We start from the raw sequence: 19609 nt of genomic DNA on the forward strand, positions 1-19609 counted from the left end.
AGATTTGTTTTGCTCCATCAACATATAAATGATAAACTAGGAATTAGATATCAATATCAGCTTCAGTGCTCAAGAATTCAAATTCCATCAGCATTAATTTAAGAAACACTAGTGGGAGAAATCTATTCATCAGCTCAAAACAATTTATGATTGTCCATATTATGCTTGATGCATAAACCGCTATCTCAACAGATCCTACCAATTTCAGCAATTCATATAGAAACTGTATTTGAAGACGCTGAGCTCTTTCAGAACTAAAGAGAAAAGGATATTAGAGACTTCTACTGACACTTTAGAATTAAAGAAGGCCAGTTTTTAAGCTGGAAAAGAATTAGTGCAGGTAAACACAATCTGTATGTGAGAGTGACAAACATTTGCAATCGCAATAATATACAACAAAAAGTATAATTATGTTAACACTTTCCATATACTCTGTTACACAAACCTTAAGTATCAGAAGATAAATTCCATCCCCAAAGTAACTAGAGAATCACATTTCCACAATTCTAATTGAAAGGAGATTTCAGTCTCCAGTATTATTCTTAAATATATATAGAACAGTAACTCTAAATATGGCAGTTGTAGATGTTCAGGGCTGAGATATAGTGACTATTCCAAGGTCACCATATAAGCTTCATAGTTGAATGTGGGTTTACACTTGGGTCTCCTCCGTGCCAGCTCTGCGGCACTCTAAGCACTACAGCACCCTGTCATGCAAACCTAGCTACACTTGATTTAAAAAAGTGTAGACAGACACACAGTAATCACTTCCCATATCTTGAAGCTACTCCATGGTAAAAAACGTTATGTGCTAATTATCCAGCATACAGTTATACAAGTTCATAGGAGAAATTAAAATAGGATTTTCTTTCTCTCAAATACAGAGAATTGTTGCAGGCAGTGCTATTTTTCTAGAAAAAGAGGTGCCAGAACTCACCGTGAATGCCTCACTCATTCTCTTATAATGGCAGTAGTGCCCACCTGAGAGATGCTGGTGAGTTCCAGTTGAAAAAAAGCCCTGGTTGCAGGTTTGGTTCAGACATTATTCTGATTGCGTATCAAACCATGTTTCATTGATTAGAACACATCCTAGTTTTGTGTGCTCCTCATTACCGCTTCTCCCTCCCATGCATATTTTCCCTCCCTTTGTGGCAATTTAACCAGAAAAAATTCAAGGCTAGAGAAGCAATCAAAGGAGACCTATAATTTATGAGTTTCTCTAGCTTTCTCTACCCAACATCTTATATCAGGATGTTGTAACTGGTATATAGTTACTACTGACCACCACTGGTTCTCAAACTAAACTATGGAAACTGGGCGTATATCCCGGTTTAATTTAGCATCGTTTTATTGCTTGAGAGCAAACTTTTGTTAGCAGTAGCTGTGGTTATGCTGGTTCAGATACCCCAATGAATCACAGTCATTGCTAAACAGCGAAAGGCAGTGAAAGAAGTAAATGAGTCCAAAGGGGAACAGGGAGTGGGGCGTGCAAGCCTGCAGAGCATTCCCAACCACCGAAGCACAATTTGGTAAATACAGTAACAGGATATCTGAATGCCACAGTCTAGGCAAATGTTGCAAACTGTGATTTGAGGAGCCAAAACACTTAACTGTGTTGCTACATCCAATGTAACAACCAAGTTACATAACAGCCAATAGTAGTAGAAATAATAAATAATGGTTTTCTAGACATATATTCCAGAGGACTGGCTATGTTACTTGGTTTTAGCAAAAGCAATTTCTGCCAGTACACTTTTTTGTAGTACTGTATACTTTCTGTAACTAGACTTCATCTTGTGCAGATTATATTGCAGTGATGTAACCTCAAAGTTAAGGGACGCGGGTGGCGCTGTGTTCTAAACCACTGAGACTTGGGCTTGCTTATCAAAAGGTCGGCAGTTCAAATCCCCGCAATGGGGTGAGCTCCTGTTGCTCAGTCCCAGCTCCTGCCAACCTAGCAGTTCGAAAGCATGCCAAAAAGTGCAAGTATATTAATAGGTACTGCTCCGGCGGGAAGGTAAACGGCATTTCCGTGCGCTGCTCCGGTTTCACCAGAAGCGGCTTAGTCATGCTGGCCACATGACCTGGAAAAACTGTCTGCAAAAGCAGACAAACGCCGGCTCCCTCGGCCTGTAAAGCGAGATGAGCGCCGTAACTCGAGAGTCGTTCGCGACTGGACTTAACTGTCAGGGGTCCCTTTACCTTTAACCTCAAAGTTGTGGAAACAACTGAAGCCACTGCAGGATTTCAATAGGAAGGTGAAAAGTAATATGTCAGGATTCACCTAACACACTCTGTCAGTGAAAGTCCTTCTCTGACACACATGCACACAAAATTGGCTCTGGGGAGGTCAGGAGAACACCCAGAACAGTGTGGGGACTGTTTGTAATAGCATGACACTGAATTCCACCCATAGCCTTCTGATCAGGCTGTTGCAGCAGAAATGTGCTTCCTACAATCTCTTCCTATGGAAGGGCAATTTAATCAGAATCATCTCAAGGCTTGTGAATTATGGGTCTCCCTAGCTTTTCCTACCCAAGTGCATTACGATTCTGCTCCAAAGATAAAATATAAAAACTACAGCTAGTTGTAGTGCTAGCAAAATGGCAGAGCACGGCACTCAAGTGTCACTATCCCCAGATACTTCCCTTGGACTATGTGGAAGACAGGAATGTTGGCAAGTAGTTGTGTGAAAAGGGGGCTCTGGCAGCGCCTCCTCCTCCTGTAATTCTTTCCCTAGGCTACTGCTCTACATACCATGCCTGCATAGACATATCAGCTGAAGCAGACTGAAAACAAACAAAACCAAGTAAGAAAACCCAAGCCACACATTCCAAAAATTCAGACATACCGGTACATAATATCTCAATTTTTATTACAAATTAATATTGGAATGGCTCCTGGTTCTATCTTCATAATTCCCAACATAAATTTGAATAACTGAATAATTTGGGGTGGAGGAGATAAGACTCACTCTTACTCTAAACATGTAGTGTCTTAGGGTAAAGCATACATTAGATGTGCATTAAGTCATATGGAAAGTCCAGCACATAGTCGAAGGAAAAGTCACCAAGTTAACCTAAATACAGACAAGGGAGTGCGAACCAAGAACATAACTGTCCCACCGAGCCATTTCCAACTGAGATCAGCAGAGGAAAAGTCTGTAGACTGTGGCATAGGAAGAGACTTCTTTTCCAGTAGTGATGCCATAACCACTGCAGAGCTTTCATCTCCAACTTCAGTATGATGTGACTCCCAGCTGTGCTTTAAATGTCTGCTTGCCCTTACCTGTTCTCAGTAGAAGAACACTCAGGGGCAGCCCTGTCTTATAGTCAAAGGACAGGCTGTTGTTCTACAGTTCAATCAGTTTGTCACAAAGGTTACAATGAAGCTCACCCTGTGCTATCTTCCCAGTGTCCAGCAATCCTGCACACTGCCTATATCTCATAGGACAGAACATCCAGGTTTTCCACCAACCTGAAAGGGTCACATGAACTCTCAAAAGGCCATCAGACTACAACTATTAAGTCTAGTTTATTTCCTACCAACTACTAGGCTCATTACAGAATAACCATACTTAACTGGCTCAGAGAAGCATGTTATGGGGTTTTGTCAAGCTTTTGAAAAACAGCAGTAGCAGTAAGCTGCTGTCTTGTTTCCATTTATAGTGTACAGCATATTTGAATTTGAGTAGAGGAAGTATGCCTCCTACCACAATGCAGCTCCCTCCTATGCACGCAGCTGGCAGGCATAGTAAACCTTGTATGTGGTGGCATAAGGGTGGGAAACATAAAGTACAAGTAACCACACAAATACAATCTATTCTGTGTGGCTCAGTTTTCCTTTCCAATGCTATGTAAGATCCCTTTCAAAGCACAGAACCCACAGAACTATGCAAGCCTAATTACACGGAGCCACAGTATTTTGAGAGCTATCTTAGAATAAGAAATGACAACAGAAAACATATTGGCCTAGCAAACATTTCAGCAGTTTCAGGCCTGGTAAATCTAATTTAAGACCAATAGAAAAGGAAACTATGGCAATGAGTTGCCACATGCTGATTTGGGCTTCTTTTGGCAGCTTATGGACTTTGTGGTTCTGTGGGGAGATACCTTTTCTAACGATTCCAGGAGTCATACATTATTTTAGGCATTTGGAAGCATAAGGGGAAATTCCAAGCACACATTTTGGTTGCCTGGGAAAGATTATATTTAGTAACTTCTGTGGTCTTCAGATTGCTATAAAACAAAGTATTTTTTAAACACAATGCTAGAGAAGGCATTTTTAAGCTCTCTCTTTTGTATACCATCATTTAGTTTGGCTACGACTTCTCCCTTTGCAGTATGACTAGCTGACAAACACAAATTCATTAAAAAAAAAGTAAATTCACTTTACATCATTCCTTTATTTTTGATAATTGGAATTTTGGAGTTAGTAGATTTTTGTTTCTTTCAATAAAAAATTCAAACTATATTATAGTGTTAATTATCGGTATCATGACATTTTAAATTTATCTTTAAAATTACAATAAGATGCCCAGATGACAAGACCCCCCTGTTGGCCTTGCTGGTGTGTTCCAAAGGAAAGCAGAACAGTATGTTTGGCACCAGCTTGGCTGCAGGAGTTGCTGGAAGGAGGCAAGGCAGTGGAGGTTTAGGATCAGAGTTTTCCTTCTCCTTGATGGGTTACCTTCCCAGGTTAATGAGCCCCATCTGCATCTCACTTCCCTCTATAGCACATGCATAAACCACCTTCTTGACCACTGGACCAACTACTCGTTTCATCCACTTACTCAACCAGATCCCGTCATCGCATGCAGGGGAAGTCCTTGATCCACTGAGGGTTGAGACCAATCAGCAACCCTCACCTGATTTAGCGAGCCAGTCAATTCCATTTCCCGGGGTATGGCCACTGTCACATGCTGGCAGCTTCTAGGAGCCACAGGTGAGAGCTGAGTGCACGGTGAGGACCAAAGGTAGCCAAACTACTCCAGAAGGAGCACAACATGTCCCCCACCAGAGGTACCATGCCTCCTGTCACACCTGAAATGTGCTCTAAGGGTTTGGAAAGTGTAGCTGATGCAGAATGGTGTGGCAAGATTGCTTCCAGGTACATTTTACAAAGATCATGTCATTCCCTTTTTGTTTGATCTCATTGGCTCCCAATTTGTTTCCAGGAACAATTCACGGAAATAGTTATTATATGGGGCTTGGGCACCAAGTCCACCGTTCTGAATGACAAATTTAATAAAGTAAAATATCAATACTGCAATAAATAAATATGATGATTTGAAAAGGCAAACTTCTAGCAAATGCCAATAACAAAAACATATAGCAAAACCATATATAGAGCATGACACCTAAATTAGATATTCAGAAGTTTATTATGATCAACAGGTCAAAAAGACAAAATACAAAACTGCAGCCTCAACTGTTTAACACCTGACAGTCTAAGAACACGAAATATGACACCATTCAGATATTTTGCCACCTGCTCTGTAACAAGATCAACTAGGAAGCCATCATATAAAAGGATATATAATACATTCTCTAAGCTCCTGATAAAAACTACAGTAAAAGAACACATGAGAGTGTTTTGGTCTTTGTGTGGTTACATGGACAGCCTCTATCTTTAAATGAAAGCTCTCTAGCAATTCTGCCATCTAAACTCTTTGAAGAATTAATATTAAAATGGTCCAATAAAATACTCTTCTGTACTGAGGCATTGGTATTGACATACCATTATTAGAAGCAGATGAAGCCAGGACCAATGACGTACAGTAGATGTTCCCCTAGCTAATAGATGTAGCTCTTGCCCGTCTATATATTTATTCTCTATTCAACTACTAATTCCAGTGAGAGCAGAAAACAGGAGAAAAACCATCAGCAGTTTTTTTCACTTAACTCGCTTTTCCAGAAAGACACAAAGCAGCACCTGACAGACCAGAGAGTTGGAAGAGGTAAAGGAGCAAATTTGAAGCCAATAATGAATTGAGTATGTCCATGCCAAGCTACTTAATGAGCTAAAACTGACTTCCAAATTAAAAGCAGCACCAGCAACACATTTAGGTATAGTTCTAAGAAAGGAAGACTGAATTCCTTCCAAAGAAAAGTTGAGTCCTGGAAACAAGATTGAGGCTCCAAACAAAATCTGGGTCACAACTTTTTGCAGCCTACATACATATGGTTGCTGGAACAAATTTACTTCCTTTTGTGTAGAAAAATCCAATTAATGTTATTATTGTATGCTTTGCTTTGACCTTTGCTAATTTGTCCTGCACTTCCTAACTGGTAGATTCATGAAACAATATCCCAAGATACTTATCCATACCCATGGCTGAAGTTCACTTGGCCTTCCCTTTTGGAAAGACCATTAACTTTTGACTTCTTATAGTTAATATTTGTTTCAATAACAATCTGCAATAATCTGCAAGTCATCTAAGTCCCAAGTGAGTTTGCAAGGTTAAAACAGCATCATCTACATATAATAAAATGTAAACAGCTGAATTATACACATTGGACCATAAATTTCACCTAAAACTCTTAAGAACAAGCATCCATTTAAAAAACAACCCCAAAAACAACAGCTATGAGATGAGAGCAAATCAGCTATGATACTACCATTAATTATAATAAAGAATAAACGGTAACCCAAATGTAAATAGCCATCCCTATAAAGCCAGCTTGTTCATCAATCAATGAAAGAAATTGACACAACAAATCTATATGAGCAGTTTCACAGACAAAAGGGAGACCAAGAGGGAGACCCCCGCCCAGAAAAACCCAGCATCAAAATGTCACTTCAGCATACAAAGACATACCCCAAACATAATATCAACTGGTGGTTAGGTTCTTTCTCCTTCTAAAGGCACCAATTTTCTAGCCAGTGGAATGTAACAGGGAGATCTTAAGTCCTACTGTAAATCCTGAAAGGACTTTCTGGCACATCTAACACAAGGTATTCGCTACTGGGCAATGAATTCTTCATTCTATCTGCAGCATCAACATTTTATTCAGTGCAATACAAAGAGATGCATTTCACAGCAACAAAGTTTTAAATAAGGAAAAAAGTGTTATATATTGTTTTGGTTGGTTGCTCTTTCAGTCAGTTTTATTTTGTTCACATACTGCATGTTGTCTTCATACAGTGCAGATCGGCTTGGCAGCTCTTCCAAAGAGCTGGAAATGCTTGTTGAACAAGTGTAGCAAGGAGATCCCCACCCACGTTTTCATTATGACTTGAAGAAGGATACACACTAAAATGAACAGTTCATTAATGTCTGCTCCTCCACTGCAACACAGCATAGGCTTTTAACTGTAAAACGTGTCTCTCATGTTTGCAATTATGGAAGAATCATGACATTTTCAAAACTTAAATTCATCTATCAAGGGATTTTGAAATTTTGTAAACCGAAATTAAATAAAACAGATTTCTTTGCAATTGCTACTGTTAAGAACAAATTGTTTACTTTAAAAACTGAGCTCTCAGGCTATAATCATTTAAAATGGTTTAGAAACTACCCAACAGACAAGCAGGCTCCAGCAATGTTCTATACAAGGGGACCTGCAAGAACATTTGGCAGTGTGCAGTGCTTCTGTTAAGGGCTCCAACCAGCCAGATATGCCCTTTTCCAGGATATTCTATATCAAATTCCTCTCCATCCCCCATTTTGCATTACTCCTCCTCCTCCTCAAAAAGGCACTCTTCTGTGACCACTGAGCATATTTAACTGGCAATTGGCTCCTTTTGGATTCCCCCATATGCATGGATAATGCCACAAGGAACTACACTCCAGGAATGAACTCCCTATTAGGTTCTATTATTCTAATGCTGCTAGCTTTAGTAACATAATATTAAAATATCCATACATCAATTTAAAATACAACTGAGTATCACGAATACCCCCTCCCTGCAAAAGTGGAAAAAACTGATTAGTAGTCAATAACTTGGTGTGACAAACGCACAAGTATATTCAAACTGCTCAGAAAGGTGGGGGGAATGTAACTAGAATCCCAAGATAAAAGCTTCTTCATATTATGTATGGCCTAGAGACATGGTGAGGGAGGCAAAATCAAGAGCCTTGGTCAATAATCCTGAGAAAGCCTCTAATTTTTGGCCTTCTACCCACTTATAAGATAGAAATGTCAACACACAGCTACTATGCCTCTTTCTGCATCATTAGGATAATTAGGGTTATCTATGGATGGGAGCCAAAGAGCCCTTGTGCGTATCTAAGGTACTTGCACACATGTGCAGAGAAGCTGTTGATTTTAAGGGCAATCCTAACCATAAGAAATAAATTATATTGAATTCAATGGATATTACTCCCATTGGGATTAGGATTGTAGCCTAAATATTTGAAAACAGAGTTTCCACTGTGCAAATTTCTCCCATCCAACCAGTGTGTCTAGTTCTCAGGCTGGCCTACACACAGGTCCTTTGTATTTCTTGCTCTGAGTCTGAAGGAAACAGTTTTTGGTTGTTGAATGGGAAGGGGAAGGATTGTATTATTTTGTTTTAGTGTGTTGACTCATTGTTTGTAGTTTTTATTCTGAGCAGAGGTCTCAAAAGTTGGAAGTGGCCCAGGCCTCTCTAGAGCTCTGAGAGGAACTGTCCAGAAGTACTAATGAAAGATGAGTCTATTCTGCCAGTCATTTTCCCTCCTCTGACTCAGAGAACTCCAACTCAGAAGTCTTAACAGAACCACAGACTCTCCCAATCTGTCAAGGCAGGCTGGATGAGGCACCTTGTCTCACTTAAGGTGAAACTAGTAACTCAGATAGAGCTGCAGCTTCTATTAAGTCTGAACATCTGCCATGCTCAGGCAACATTTAATCTCTACTGTTATGGAGTCTCTAGCCTGAGTTTTGCACTGAGTTATCCAGGGTGCCAATGAATCTTGAAACGCTTGCATTGCCGTAACCCAGAGACTTTACCCTGCCTTGACTTCTTACTCTGGCGGCCTAAACCAGATTTTTTGCCTTGATTCAGAACCCCTGTACTCTCAAAACTATTGCCTGGAACAAAACTGGCACCCTCACTTTCACTATGTCAATCTGCAGAAACATACTACTTGTTAGTTGCAGATTGGATTAAAGTGAATCTAATTTAAAAGTATGTTAGCCACATTCTTTTCCACTATAGGATCGCTCTACCTACAACAAATCTATGGGCAGCTAATCACACTTCATCCACTACAGAAGTCATATTTATGACTGATACAACTTGAAACTACTCAGATTGACTGGAATTTTATAGATTTATTTATTTGCTAATTACATTTTATGAAATACAATTTCAGGATTGTGCCCCATCCCACATCACCGGCAAAAAGCTGAGCCGAGTTCAATGAATACCTTTCTGAATCCTAGCAAATATGGCCAAGTTGGAAAAGCAGAGACGTTTCCCGAACAAATAGTTCACAAAACAAGGTAACACTGAACATAGGCTTGGAATATCCAGACAGAGTCTACTCTCCTCTTATGGAGGTTTGAGTTATATCTGCTGCTTTAGTTCTATGCAATGGAAAACAAATAACTTAAAGCAATTATAAATTTGGTATTGTGAGCCAAAAATTTACAAGTATTCACTTACCAACACTGAATCAACCTTCTTCCCTAAACTATCTAAAATCAAAGTATAAGAAGAACAAGTCAACAGGGATGCAATTAGTCTTTAGTGATTTATTTTTTTACAATTTACTGAGATTACAAATTTCCATATGAATGATAATAGCATCGTGTATGTAATTACAATGCAGAAAAGATTGCAAGTACCACCAAAAGATCAGCCAACAACTTCTAGCTAGCTTTCTTCAACAGAAGTGAAATGGGTACATGAAAGATTGCAATAATAAGATATGCAGAAACTGATATTTTTAAGAACTAGTATGCTACTCGTATAGTCAAATGAAAACCAGCTTCACTATTATATGCCAAAATCTACAATAAAATCAATTGCATGCAAGAAACCCTACTCTAATCCCCTTTCCCCGCAACTTGAAACAAGGACACTGGTAGAATGAAATGTAAGGAACAAAAAGGAGAGTTCCTCCACTAGGTCTTGTTATCGCTGAATCAACATGCACACAGTATTAATATAGCTGTTTCCCACACTGAAGAAACCAAACATCCTCATACATTTAATGATTACTGATTAAACATTTCGAAGGTGCTAACACAATAAAAGCAGATGTGTTATGTAACAGATCCACTTACTTTTTTCTCTTTCTCATGGTGCTTATCCTGAGAGTGAGAGGAAGAATCACTTAAACTTTGATCATATGACCTATTAGATGCCCGTTTGCTCTTTTTCTAAAAAGAGAAAATATATATACATATATATATATATTCATGAAATGAATATACGTAAAAGCCATCTACACCATGTCTGACAAGCACCTTATCAATCAAAACACAAATTCATAACTCCAGAGCTAACCAAAACACTCATAATCTAAACAAAGCTGTTCTGAGGAGTATGAAAAGACAAGAATAAAAAGCCTGCTATCTTCACTGCCACTATTTGTAAAGGTACCTTTAATAAAGTCAGTATCATAAGATTAAAAGCATTATTTTGCTGAATTTGCATATATTAAGACATGCTTATGTGAGGCATGAATAAACAGCACCTTAAATAAACAGCACCTATTAGTAGTTCCTAGCCTAAAGAATTAGCAACTTCTATTCATTTGCTCATTGAAGCTGACAGTTAAACAGCTAAAGAGCAGCTGCTTCAGAATCAACCTATTTCAGAACCAACAGTATTTCTAGGTAATCATACCTTTAAAAAAGTGGCAATATTTAAAGAGTCAATCCAAGTATTAAAACATTTCCCAAGAAGCAGAATTTATATTAGACTGGTATTTTTTTATTATCTATGCAGTAGTTATTTGCATAGTGCTTAAAAATAACAAATAAATGCTTCAACAACTGTAGCCTCAATAATCCTCAATATAATTCTGGCAAATTACTTACTTGGTACTTTTATAGTGCTGAAGAAAGTAATGCACAATTCAATTTTTTCTATGCATTGAAAACCAGAAAATGCAAGTTTGAGTACACTGGAGAATTCTGCAACCATTCAATTAATGCTCTCTTTCTTACTTGGGTAACACATTTTTCCGTGGACTTTCTGCCGTGCATGAATTTTATTGTTTCAAGGTATCATGTCACTGACTGGAGAAAAGTGGGGATTTATAAAATACTGCAGAACAACAGATGTTTAAATATATGAACTGGGAATTCATGGGGAAAGCTGTGTCTTTCATTATTAGAAGCCCAACCACTTAAAAAGCCCCATCCTGTACTTTTTCAGGCATCATTCCATAACAAGGAAAGCCACAGAAATTTGAAAAATTGTAATGATTCTACGGCGACTACTGATCTATACAGAGGTTATGAGAGCTACAAGTGCAAAGATGTCTGAGGCAGATAGTGCTGCTAAGAGATGAAGTTTTACACCTAATAGATCAATTGGTCCAGATGGCGTTCACTTGCGAGTTCTCAAAGAACTCAAATGTGAAATTGTTGATATTCTAACAAAAGTATATAACTTGTCCCTGAGAACTAGAAAGCAGCCAGTGTACACCAATTTCTAAAAAGGGAACTGGGAGAATCCTGGAAATTACAGGCCAAATAGCTTAACGTTTATCCCAAGAAAAATGGTGGAAAGAATTGTCAAAGACAAAATAATGAAACATATAGAAAAACAAGCCTTGCTGAAGCAGAGCCAACATGGCTTCTGCAACAGCAAGTCCTGTCTTACTAACCTATTATGGGTCTTTGTGAGAGATAGGAAGCGTACAGATAATGTGTACATGGACTCTCAAAAAACTCTGGCTCCTGACCAAACTTAACAGTCATGGAATAAAAGGAGAGGTCTTCTTGTGCATCAGGAATAAATGGCAGTTGTAGAAAGTGGAGGCCCCCTGGGATCAGTATTGGGACCTGTGCCTCTTTATTCGTTCATAAACAATTTAGAATTAGGAGTGAGCAGTGATGTGGCCATGTTTGCTGATAATACAAAATTGTTCAGGGATATTAAAACAAACTGAGTGAATGGGCAGAAAAATGGCAATAGTAATTCAATGTAAACAAGTATAAAGTTTTGCATGTTGGTACAAAAGAAATCTTAAACACACACACACACACACACACACACACACACACACACACACGATCCTGAGGTCTGAGCTGGCAGCAAGTGACCAGGAAAGAGACCTTGAGATTATAATGAATAGCTCAATTAAAATGTTGACCTGGTGGGCAACAGCTGTGAAAACTGCAAATTCCATACTAGGGATCATTAGGAAAGGAATGGAAAATAAAACTGCCAATATCATACTGCTGTTATACAAATCTATGGTATGACCACGTTTGGAATACTGTGTACAGTTCTGGTTGCTTCACTTCAAAAAGTGTATTCAAGAGTTAGAAAAGTTTCAGAAAACTGTGACCAAAAGGATCAAGAGGTTGGAAAAATTCCCCTATGAGGAAGTTGCAACATTTTGGACTTTTTAAATCATAGGAAAGGTGAAAAAGAGGTGACATGATAGAAATTTATAAAATTATGCATGGCATGGAGGAAATGGAAAAAAGGTTTTTCTCCCTCTTTCATAACACTAACACTAAACACATTATACTAAAACTTGTAGCCATCCAACACAAAAACTTGTAGCATTCCAATGAATGTTAAAATTTTGGGACAGTTAAAAGAAAGTGCAATGCGTAGTTAAACTATGGAACTTACTTCCACAGTAAGCAGATATGGCCACCAACTTGGATGGCTTTAAATGGGGAGTAGACAAATTAATGGACAATACAGCTATCAGTGGCTAGTAGGCATGATGACAATGGTCTGCCTCCACAGTCAGAGGCAGCCATGCTTCTGAATACCAGCTTCTGGAAACGACAGCAGAGGAGAATGCTCTTGAGTTCAGGTCCTGTTTGCAGGCAGCCCATAGGCATCTGGCTAGACTAGACGGGTCTCTGTCTTGATGCAACAGGGGTTTCCTTATATTCTCAAAGAGAATAGGTAGTTGTACTTTCATGCCCCTGGATCTACATGACAGCTGCTCATCAGATATCATGTTTGCATAGGAGTCTATGTGCATAAAGTCATAGAATCATAGAGTTGGAAGAGACCACAAGGGCCATCGAGTCCAACCCCCTGCCAAGCAGGAAACACCACCAGAGCACTCCTGACATATGGTTGTCAAGCCTCTGCTTAAAGACCTCCAAAGAAGGAGATTCCACCACACTCCTTGGCAGCAAATTCCACTGTCGAACAGCTCTTACTGTCAGGAAGTTCTTCCTAATGTTTAGGTGGAATCTTCTTTCTTGTAGTTTGGATCCATTGCTCCGTGTCCGCTTCTCTGGAGCAACAGAAAACAACCTTTCTCCCTCCTCTATATGACATCCTTTTATATATTTGAACATGGCTATCATATCACCCCTTAACCTCCTCTTCTCCAGGCTAAACATGCCCAGCTCCCTTAGCCGTTCCTCATAAGGCATTGTTTCCAGGCCTTTGACCATTTTGGTTGCCCTCCTCTGGACACGTTCCAGTTTGTCAGTGTCCTTCAGTGTCTAACACAAGTCGGCCCTATATACTACAAAACTGAAATTTACAAGTTGCACATTTTAGGTTGTGACTGTGTACATCAATATGCAAACAAAACATCCAATATTTGACTGCTGAGTGGGCTGGGGTCAGAAAGGGTCCAATCCCCTTACTATACACAAAACATTTAAAAATGCACATATTACATCAGAAGCCATACTGTCAGCTCCACTGCATGATCTCAGACATGCAGGTTTATAGAGTCTTGGCTGTGCCATTAGTAAACTGTGAGATATTAACATCAGTACTCATTTTACATAGATAAACTTATTTTCTATCAATGCAAGTACAGTAGTCAAATGCAAACAACTGAATCAGTGGAGTTATTCCTGTTTATGATGTGGAATTTGAAACCTTAACTCCACTTTGATCAGAGATCCTTATAAAATATTAAGGCTGTCAGGGAGGAGAAAAGAACAGAATAAAATCCTAATCCCTAGTACTAGTGTTCAAGTAAAGCCAAGTAGCCAAGGCAACTCCAGTTATAGTTGTTTCTAGTATTTACTGATAGCAGAATAAACAGTCCTCCTGCTGATACTAGCGCTATAGGGAGGCAAGCAATTCTGAGCTGCCATTCCAATCCAGAAGACATGAAGATATCTATGAGCAAAACAATGAAATGCAAGCAAGATGACTAAATCCACATGGCAAAGCATGGAAAAATCCAGGAAAAGAAAGTGGGAAGTCAGGAGGGTTTACAGTAGCAGCAAGTGAAGATCAGAAGGGAAAGGAAAGGAAACTTTGGCAGAACTTAAGTGTGTCCTGGGAAGGGGAGGGACTGAGCAAGGATAAATATCAGGCATCCTACTGGGAGTCCATTGCCTGTAAGATCTGAGAAATACCAAATTCAGGTCTAACACTTTAATGTGCTAGAGTGGGGAAAACCTGTATACACAGCAGAATCCTCACTAGTCAGCTCTTAAGTATATATAGCTTATGAATAAGTTAAATCAGATTCATTCCACGTCTCTGGATCACATTCTGCATTGACAACACTTGCTTATCTTGAATCCCAAAGGAATCAGAATCTAGCATTTAAATCATAGGTTGTAAAGCCCAACTTTTGGTGAACAAGCTGCAGGTGCTCAGGAATATCTGTTTCAGGATCACTTACAGCTGTTATTCTATACCAGGGGTGGGGAAGCAGTGGTCTTCAGGCCAAATCAGCCCCAACATGGGACCAAATTTGGCCCACAAGGCACTTTCCGCAAACCATGCCCACCTGCCCACACCTGATGTCAGGTGTCATGCAGGTAGAGATGTAGCAGCAATGGAACAATCTGGAGCCTTAATCTACACCCTCAGAGTACAGATAGAACAGAAACTGACAACAAGCACAGAAATTAATGGGAGCTGTTCAGAAATACTCAAATGTCACTTGAAATCCTACATAGAAAAATAATTTTAGCAGAAGGACAAAATATATAAATTAGGAAGCTCAGAATTGGAAGAGAATATAGCTATATTTGCTGCATCAGAAATCTAGGAGAATATTGAAAAGTCAAAAGCATGTGATTATCCTCACATACAATTTTTAAAGCAATGGCATTAGTTAACTGAATAAATTAGAAAACTTAGAACATAAAGTTTATCCCCAAAATCCAAGTAAAAATAATAACATATGGCTATTGCTCTAATAGTGACTGACAGCTTAAATCCTATGCATATCAGTTCAGATGCAAGTCTCACTGAATTCAGTTGGACTTACTCCCATTTAGGCTTGTAAAATAGGCTAAATTACAAAAAGGTTGTCAGGGATGCAGCTAAGATTGGAAATATAACAGGAAACTCCATGGGGGTGGGGGAATCGTATCACAATAGGCACAAGTCTTCTAGAGACAATCAATGACTCCAGATGGGATGGTCAATCATGGAACTCACCAAAAAGAAAATTTATGTATTTAATCCCAAAAGGTGAATAGGATCTGGCAGAAGATGCAAACAATGAACACAATACAATCATGCTTAAATATAGTGAATATGAAAAAAATGACCAGAAATTCCCTCAGTCATATTAAACTGTAAAATGGGGAATTAATATTAATATTATGATGATTATTAGGTAAAAGTAAGCTAAAATATACATAGTTGGGAGAGCCAAATCACTTCAAGAAGCTTGGAAATTATTTTAAACTTCTTTAATAATAGCTACAACAGGTGAAAAAAGGCACCAATAAATCTGAAAAGATGCAAGGGTAGTTAAATAGCAGTATCAAGAAAAGGGGTCCTTTGCACCAGTAGCCCCCCACTTGTTGAATTCAGTTTCTAGAGAGGTCTGCCTCACACCTCCCCTGGTAGGTTTTTCTCCCCACCTGAAAGGCCTTCTAATTTTCCCAGGCCTTTGAACATTGTGTTTTGAATATTATTTAATTCAGTGAACTTTTATTCCACTGTTTTAAATTGTGAATTTATTTATTTGCTCTCTGTTTCAATTGACTGTTCTGATTTTATTGCTGTGTTTTTATTGTACTTTTATTGTAACGTGTATTTTTATGTTCAAAGCAGCGCAGATAGTTTTTGTTTTAGGGTGGCACATAAACAATGCAAATAATAAAGAATGCTATAAAAGTCAAGAATTTTTCTTTAAAAAATTGCAGGGCTTGCCTGAATTGAAACATAGTGAGAGACAGAAGAAAAAGTGCTCTGACAAACCAAATGTACATCAAACAAGCCAGAAAAAAAGAATTGCTATTTTAAAAAATATTAGTTTAAATAAGAGCAAGAGAATCAGGAAGCCAGCAAGTTGCTATTATTATGTTAGCTAAAAAGGAACCTTACTATCTATGGGGAACAGAGATCAGTGCATGGCTATTACCATCATGTTCTGAGTTGGGGCTTCCCAGAGATATCTGGGATGGTGGGGGGCACTGCTGCAAGAACGATGGACTGGATGACTGTCTGATTTAGTTAGGAAGCTTTTTCTTTATAAGGCAAAGTACACATCTAGTATTAAAATGTGGGTGCTCCTCAGGCTATTCCCATAACAAAGATTAAACTCACTATGAAATAAAACTGGAAAGTCAAAATTGTCATTCACTAAATTTTTTTAAATGACCAGAAGATTACATTTTAGTCACTATTTAGTAAAAGCAACACCTTGTTAGTGGCCAATTGTTAAGTGTACATGTTATTAGTAAAATACAATATTTGAAACACTAAATTCAACAGATTCTTACCAGCTTACTGAAATGGTATTTACAGTAGCCACAATACTGTACGTTATCTGCACCATTTCCTTCTTCTTCACAAAGAAGTCCTGCAAACTGTGCACTGAGAAGAAGAAAAAGAGAGGAAGAAATCAGATACTGAAGATGTAAAATGTAACTTGCTCAACAAAATATTTAGGAGAGGAATCCCAAAGTTGTCAGGGGGAGTGATATTTGGTAGAGAGAACACCACTTCCTAAGCTCTTCCAGCTTGGGCTGGTCAAGGTGGAAGTCAGGAGCTGGGAGGCAGAAGTTCCACTCCCTTCCTTTCAGCCTTCTAATTTTTTCCCCTCCCACTGACACTAATGGGTAGCGAAGTAATGAAAGGGGAAATAGTTTTTCTCCCTTTCTGTTCGCATGTCTGGACAACAATGGGGTCTGGGATCAAGTGGATGCAATGCCTTCCCCAATATGTCCCAGAAGGCCCTGTTTCTCTACTATCCTCAGAAGACTGCTGGTAGTAGAATGACAGCAACAGAACTTATGCCACCATACTAGGGAGGCCTGTGCCCACAGACCTCCCTCTCCACAGCATCCTACAACCTCTCAGCCTCCCTCCAGGGACACACAGAACTGCTCCCTAAAACAGGTTCTTATTTAGACAAAAGATAATCTTTCAGCCGAGTGTGTAAACATGCACTTGAAAATCTAATCAGAAAAATGTCTTAAGGTTACTGCTGTTTGTGAGTAGGGAGGACATCAAGCCTTTTTTCTGCACTACTGCAGCACAAATTGTACAATGAATTATAGAAATAATGGTTAAGTGAAATGTACTTACTACAGCCATGCTATAACAAGTGATTATTTTAAATGGAATCATTCCACTATGGAGCCACATCTACCAGGGCAATGAAACAATATAACTTGGAGAGAGGAAACCAGGAATGCACGCAAGTGGGAATTGCTTACTTACCATGTTACATGGAAAGCTTGGCGGCATCCATGCTTGTTACAAGTCATGCAAGCGCCAGTGGCTGCTTTACTTTCTCTGCCTTGCTCATCACATATATAACATGTCTATTGGGGAAAATAAGACAGTTGTAAGAACACTATTACCTTTAAATGGACTCAAACTCAGCAGCAAAAGTAAGAGTAATACTCCTTTGTGCAACTACAGCAAATACAAAGCAAAGGCAAGACTGAACAGTGCTTCGGTTCTCAGACCTGCTAACTGGAGTCACACTCCAATATTCCAGAACGACTGTATGTTATGCAGAATGCTTTGTGTGATTAGCTGTTCCCGATGCTACCAAGATGCAGAGCTGTAGCTACGGGGGGGGGGGGGCTAACCAGGTTCTTTGCCCCAGGTGAAGCCTCCAGAGGGATGCCATTGAGGCTCCTAGTCTCTCTCTATGTGTGTACACAAATGCGCATAGGAGGGCATCAAACTAATTTTCTGACCAGGGTGAAATAAAGCCTAGTTTAGTCCCTGCATTATGTATAGCATTGATAAATACAGGGCTGGCCCAAGACATTTTGCCTACGCCCCTGATGCCTGCCCCCTGCAGATCTGGTGCCCTACCCCCTCCTACCCTCTGCTGTCACTGCTGCCCAACCCATCACCACAACTGTGGCTGCACTGCCACCACAAGACCACAGCAATGGCGAGGACACAGTGGCAAGGGGAACTGCACTGGATCCACAGCATGGAAAGTGCTGGCAGCAGTACAACAGTGGGGGCGAGGAGGGGGAGGGACGAGAATCAGATCCACCCGAGGCAAATGGCTTCGCTTTGCCTCATGCACAGACCACCCTTGGGTGAATACAACCTACTTCTTTATCATATGGTATGTCTTCACATTAATACACTACCCTGGAGGTTGGTTCTGGCAAATAAAGCTCCTTGGTTATGAAGACTCAGAATGAGTTTACTGAGGCTTCATATCATGTTAATGGCAAGGAAAGGCATTATGGGAAAGTGTTCCTGCATAGTAATCAATGACTGACATTAGGCCTCAGATGCAGTAAATAACAGTACTGTACTAAGAAACCTGGAATAACTTTGCTACATGATAAGTGCCCTATAATTTACATTTCTTCAGATCATTGTATCATTAAGATTTTCTGATTATTTTAATTAAATTCGCTGTAGCAATGTGGAAGACCTCCAGTGGGGCCAGCAGCATACAACACACATACCCAGATGCACAAGCACAAAGGAGTTCTATTTAAAATATGCAAAGCTAACATTTTAATATTTTTCAATAAAACCTGTTGCTTTTGCAGGTCTAACAAAATACTTCTAAGACAACATTCTTGTGAAGTAAGATTATCTCAGTTTTCCTTGGGCTGCTGGCATTAACTGTTTTGTATCAATGGCTACCCTGCAGAATTGAAACCCAGAAAAGCATATCAGCAATCACAAAGCTATAATGGGGGCTGTTTCAAGGCTGCCAGAGGATTTCATAAAAATGCACACTTCTAGGCAGATTCAGTAATTCCTTTACCAGCATGGAGATTCACAATAAACCTAATTTTCAAACAAGATTTCTAATATTCACAGAAAATTGTTATATTCTTAAAATAATCTCAGTCTCACAGGATGCATAGCTGGGCATTCCTAGTACTTATTAAATACAGTACAATTCTAATTCAAAGAAATATTTTAACTCTTGCAATACCTCTAGCTCTTCAGCTGAAAACTCAACAAGCTTCATGTTTGGGGACAGCAAGGGTTGTCTGCTGAAAGGAGTTGGTGTCCTACTTGTGGTACTCCTGTACAGTCGTACCTTGGTTCTCAAATTTAATCCGTTCTGGGAGTCCGTTCAACTCCCAAAACA

At 39.3% G+C, this 19609-nt stretch overlaps 1 protein-coding gene across 5 annotated transcripts in view; it reads right to left on the reverse strand.

Annotated features, from left to right (window-relative positions):
* The window catches only part of MLLT10 (MLLT10 histone lysine methyltransferase DOT1L cofactor), a 100818-nt gene that overhangs the window by 56481 nt on the left and 24728 nt on the right, over positions 1 to 19609 (reverse strand). For 3 of the 5 annotated variants that reach the window (XM_081881926.1, XM_081881924.1, XM_081881927.1), the window contains 3 exons: positions 17743 to 17846; positions 16800 to 16893; positions 10218 to 10313 (listed from right to left, as the gene is read on the reverse strand). In XM_081881926.1, the coding sequence (XP_081738052.1) occupies positions 10218 to 10313; positions 16800 to 16893; positions 17743 to 17846 (294 nt within the window). The remainder of the gene's footprint in view (positions 1 to 10217; positions 10314 to 16799; positions 16894 to 17742; positions 17847 to 19609) is intronic. The other 2 variants (XM_081881928.1, XM_081881925.1) reach the window with 1 other exon arrangement.

Source organism: Podarcis erhardii, assembly GCF_964252035.2.
Source record: "Podarcis erhardii genome assembly, chromosome: 12".
Lineage (NCBI taxonomy): Eukaryota > Metazoa > Chordata > Lepidosauria > Squamata > Lacertidae > Podarcis > Podarcis erhardii.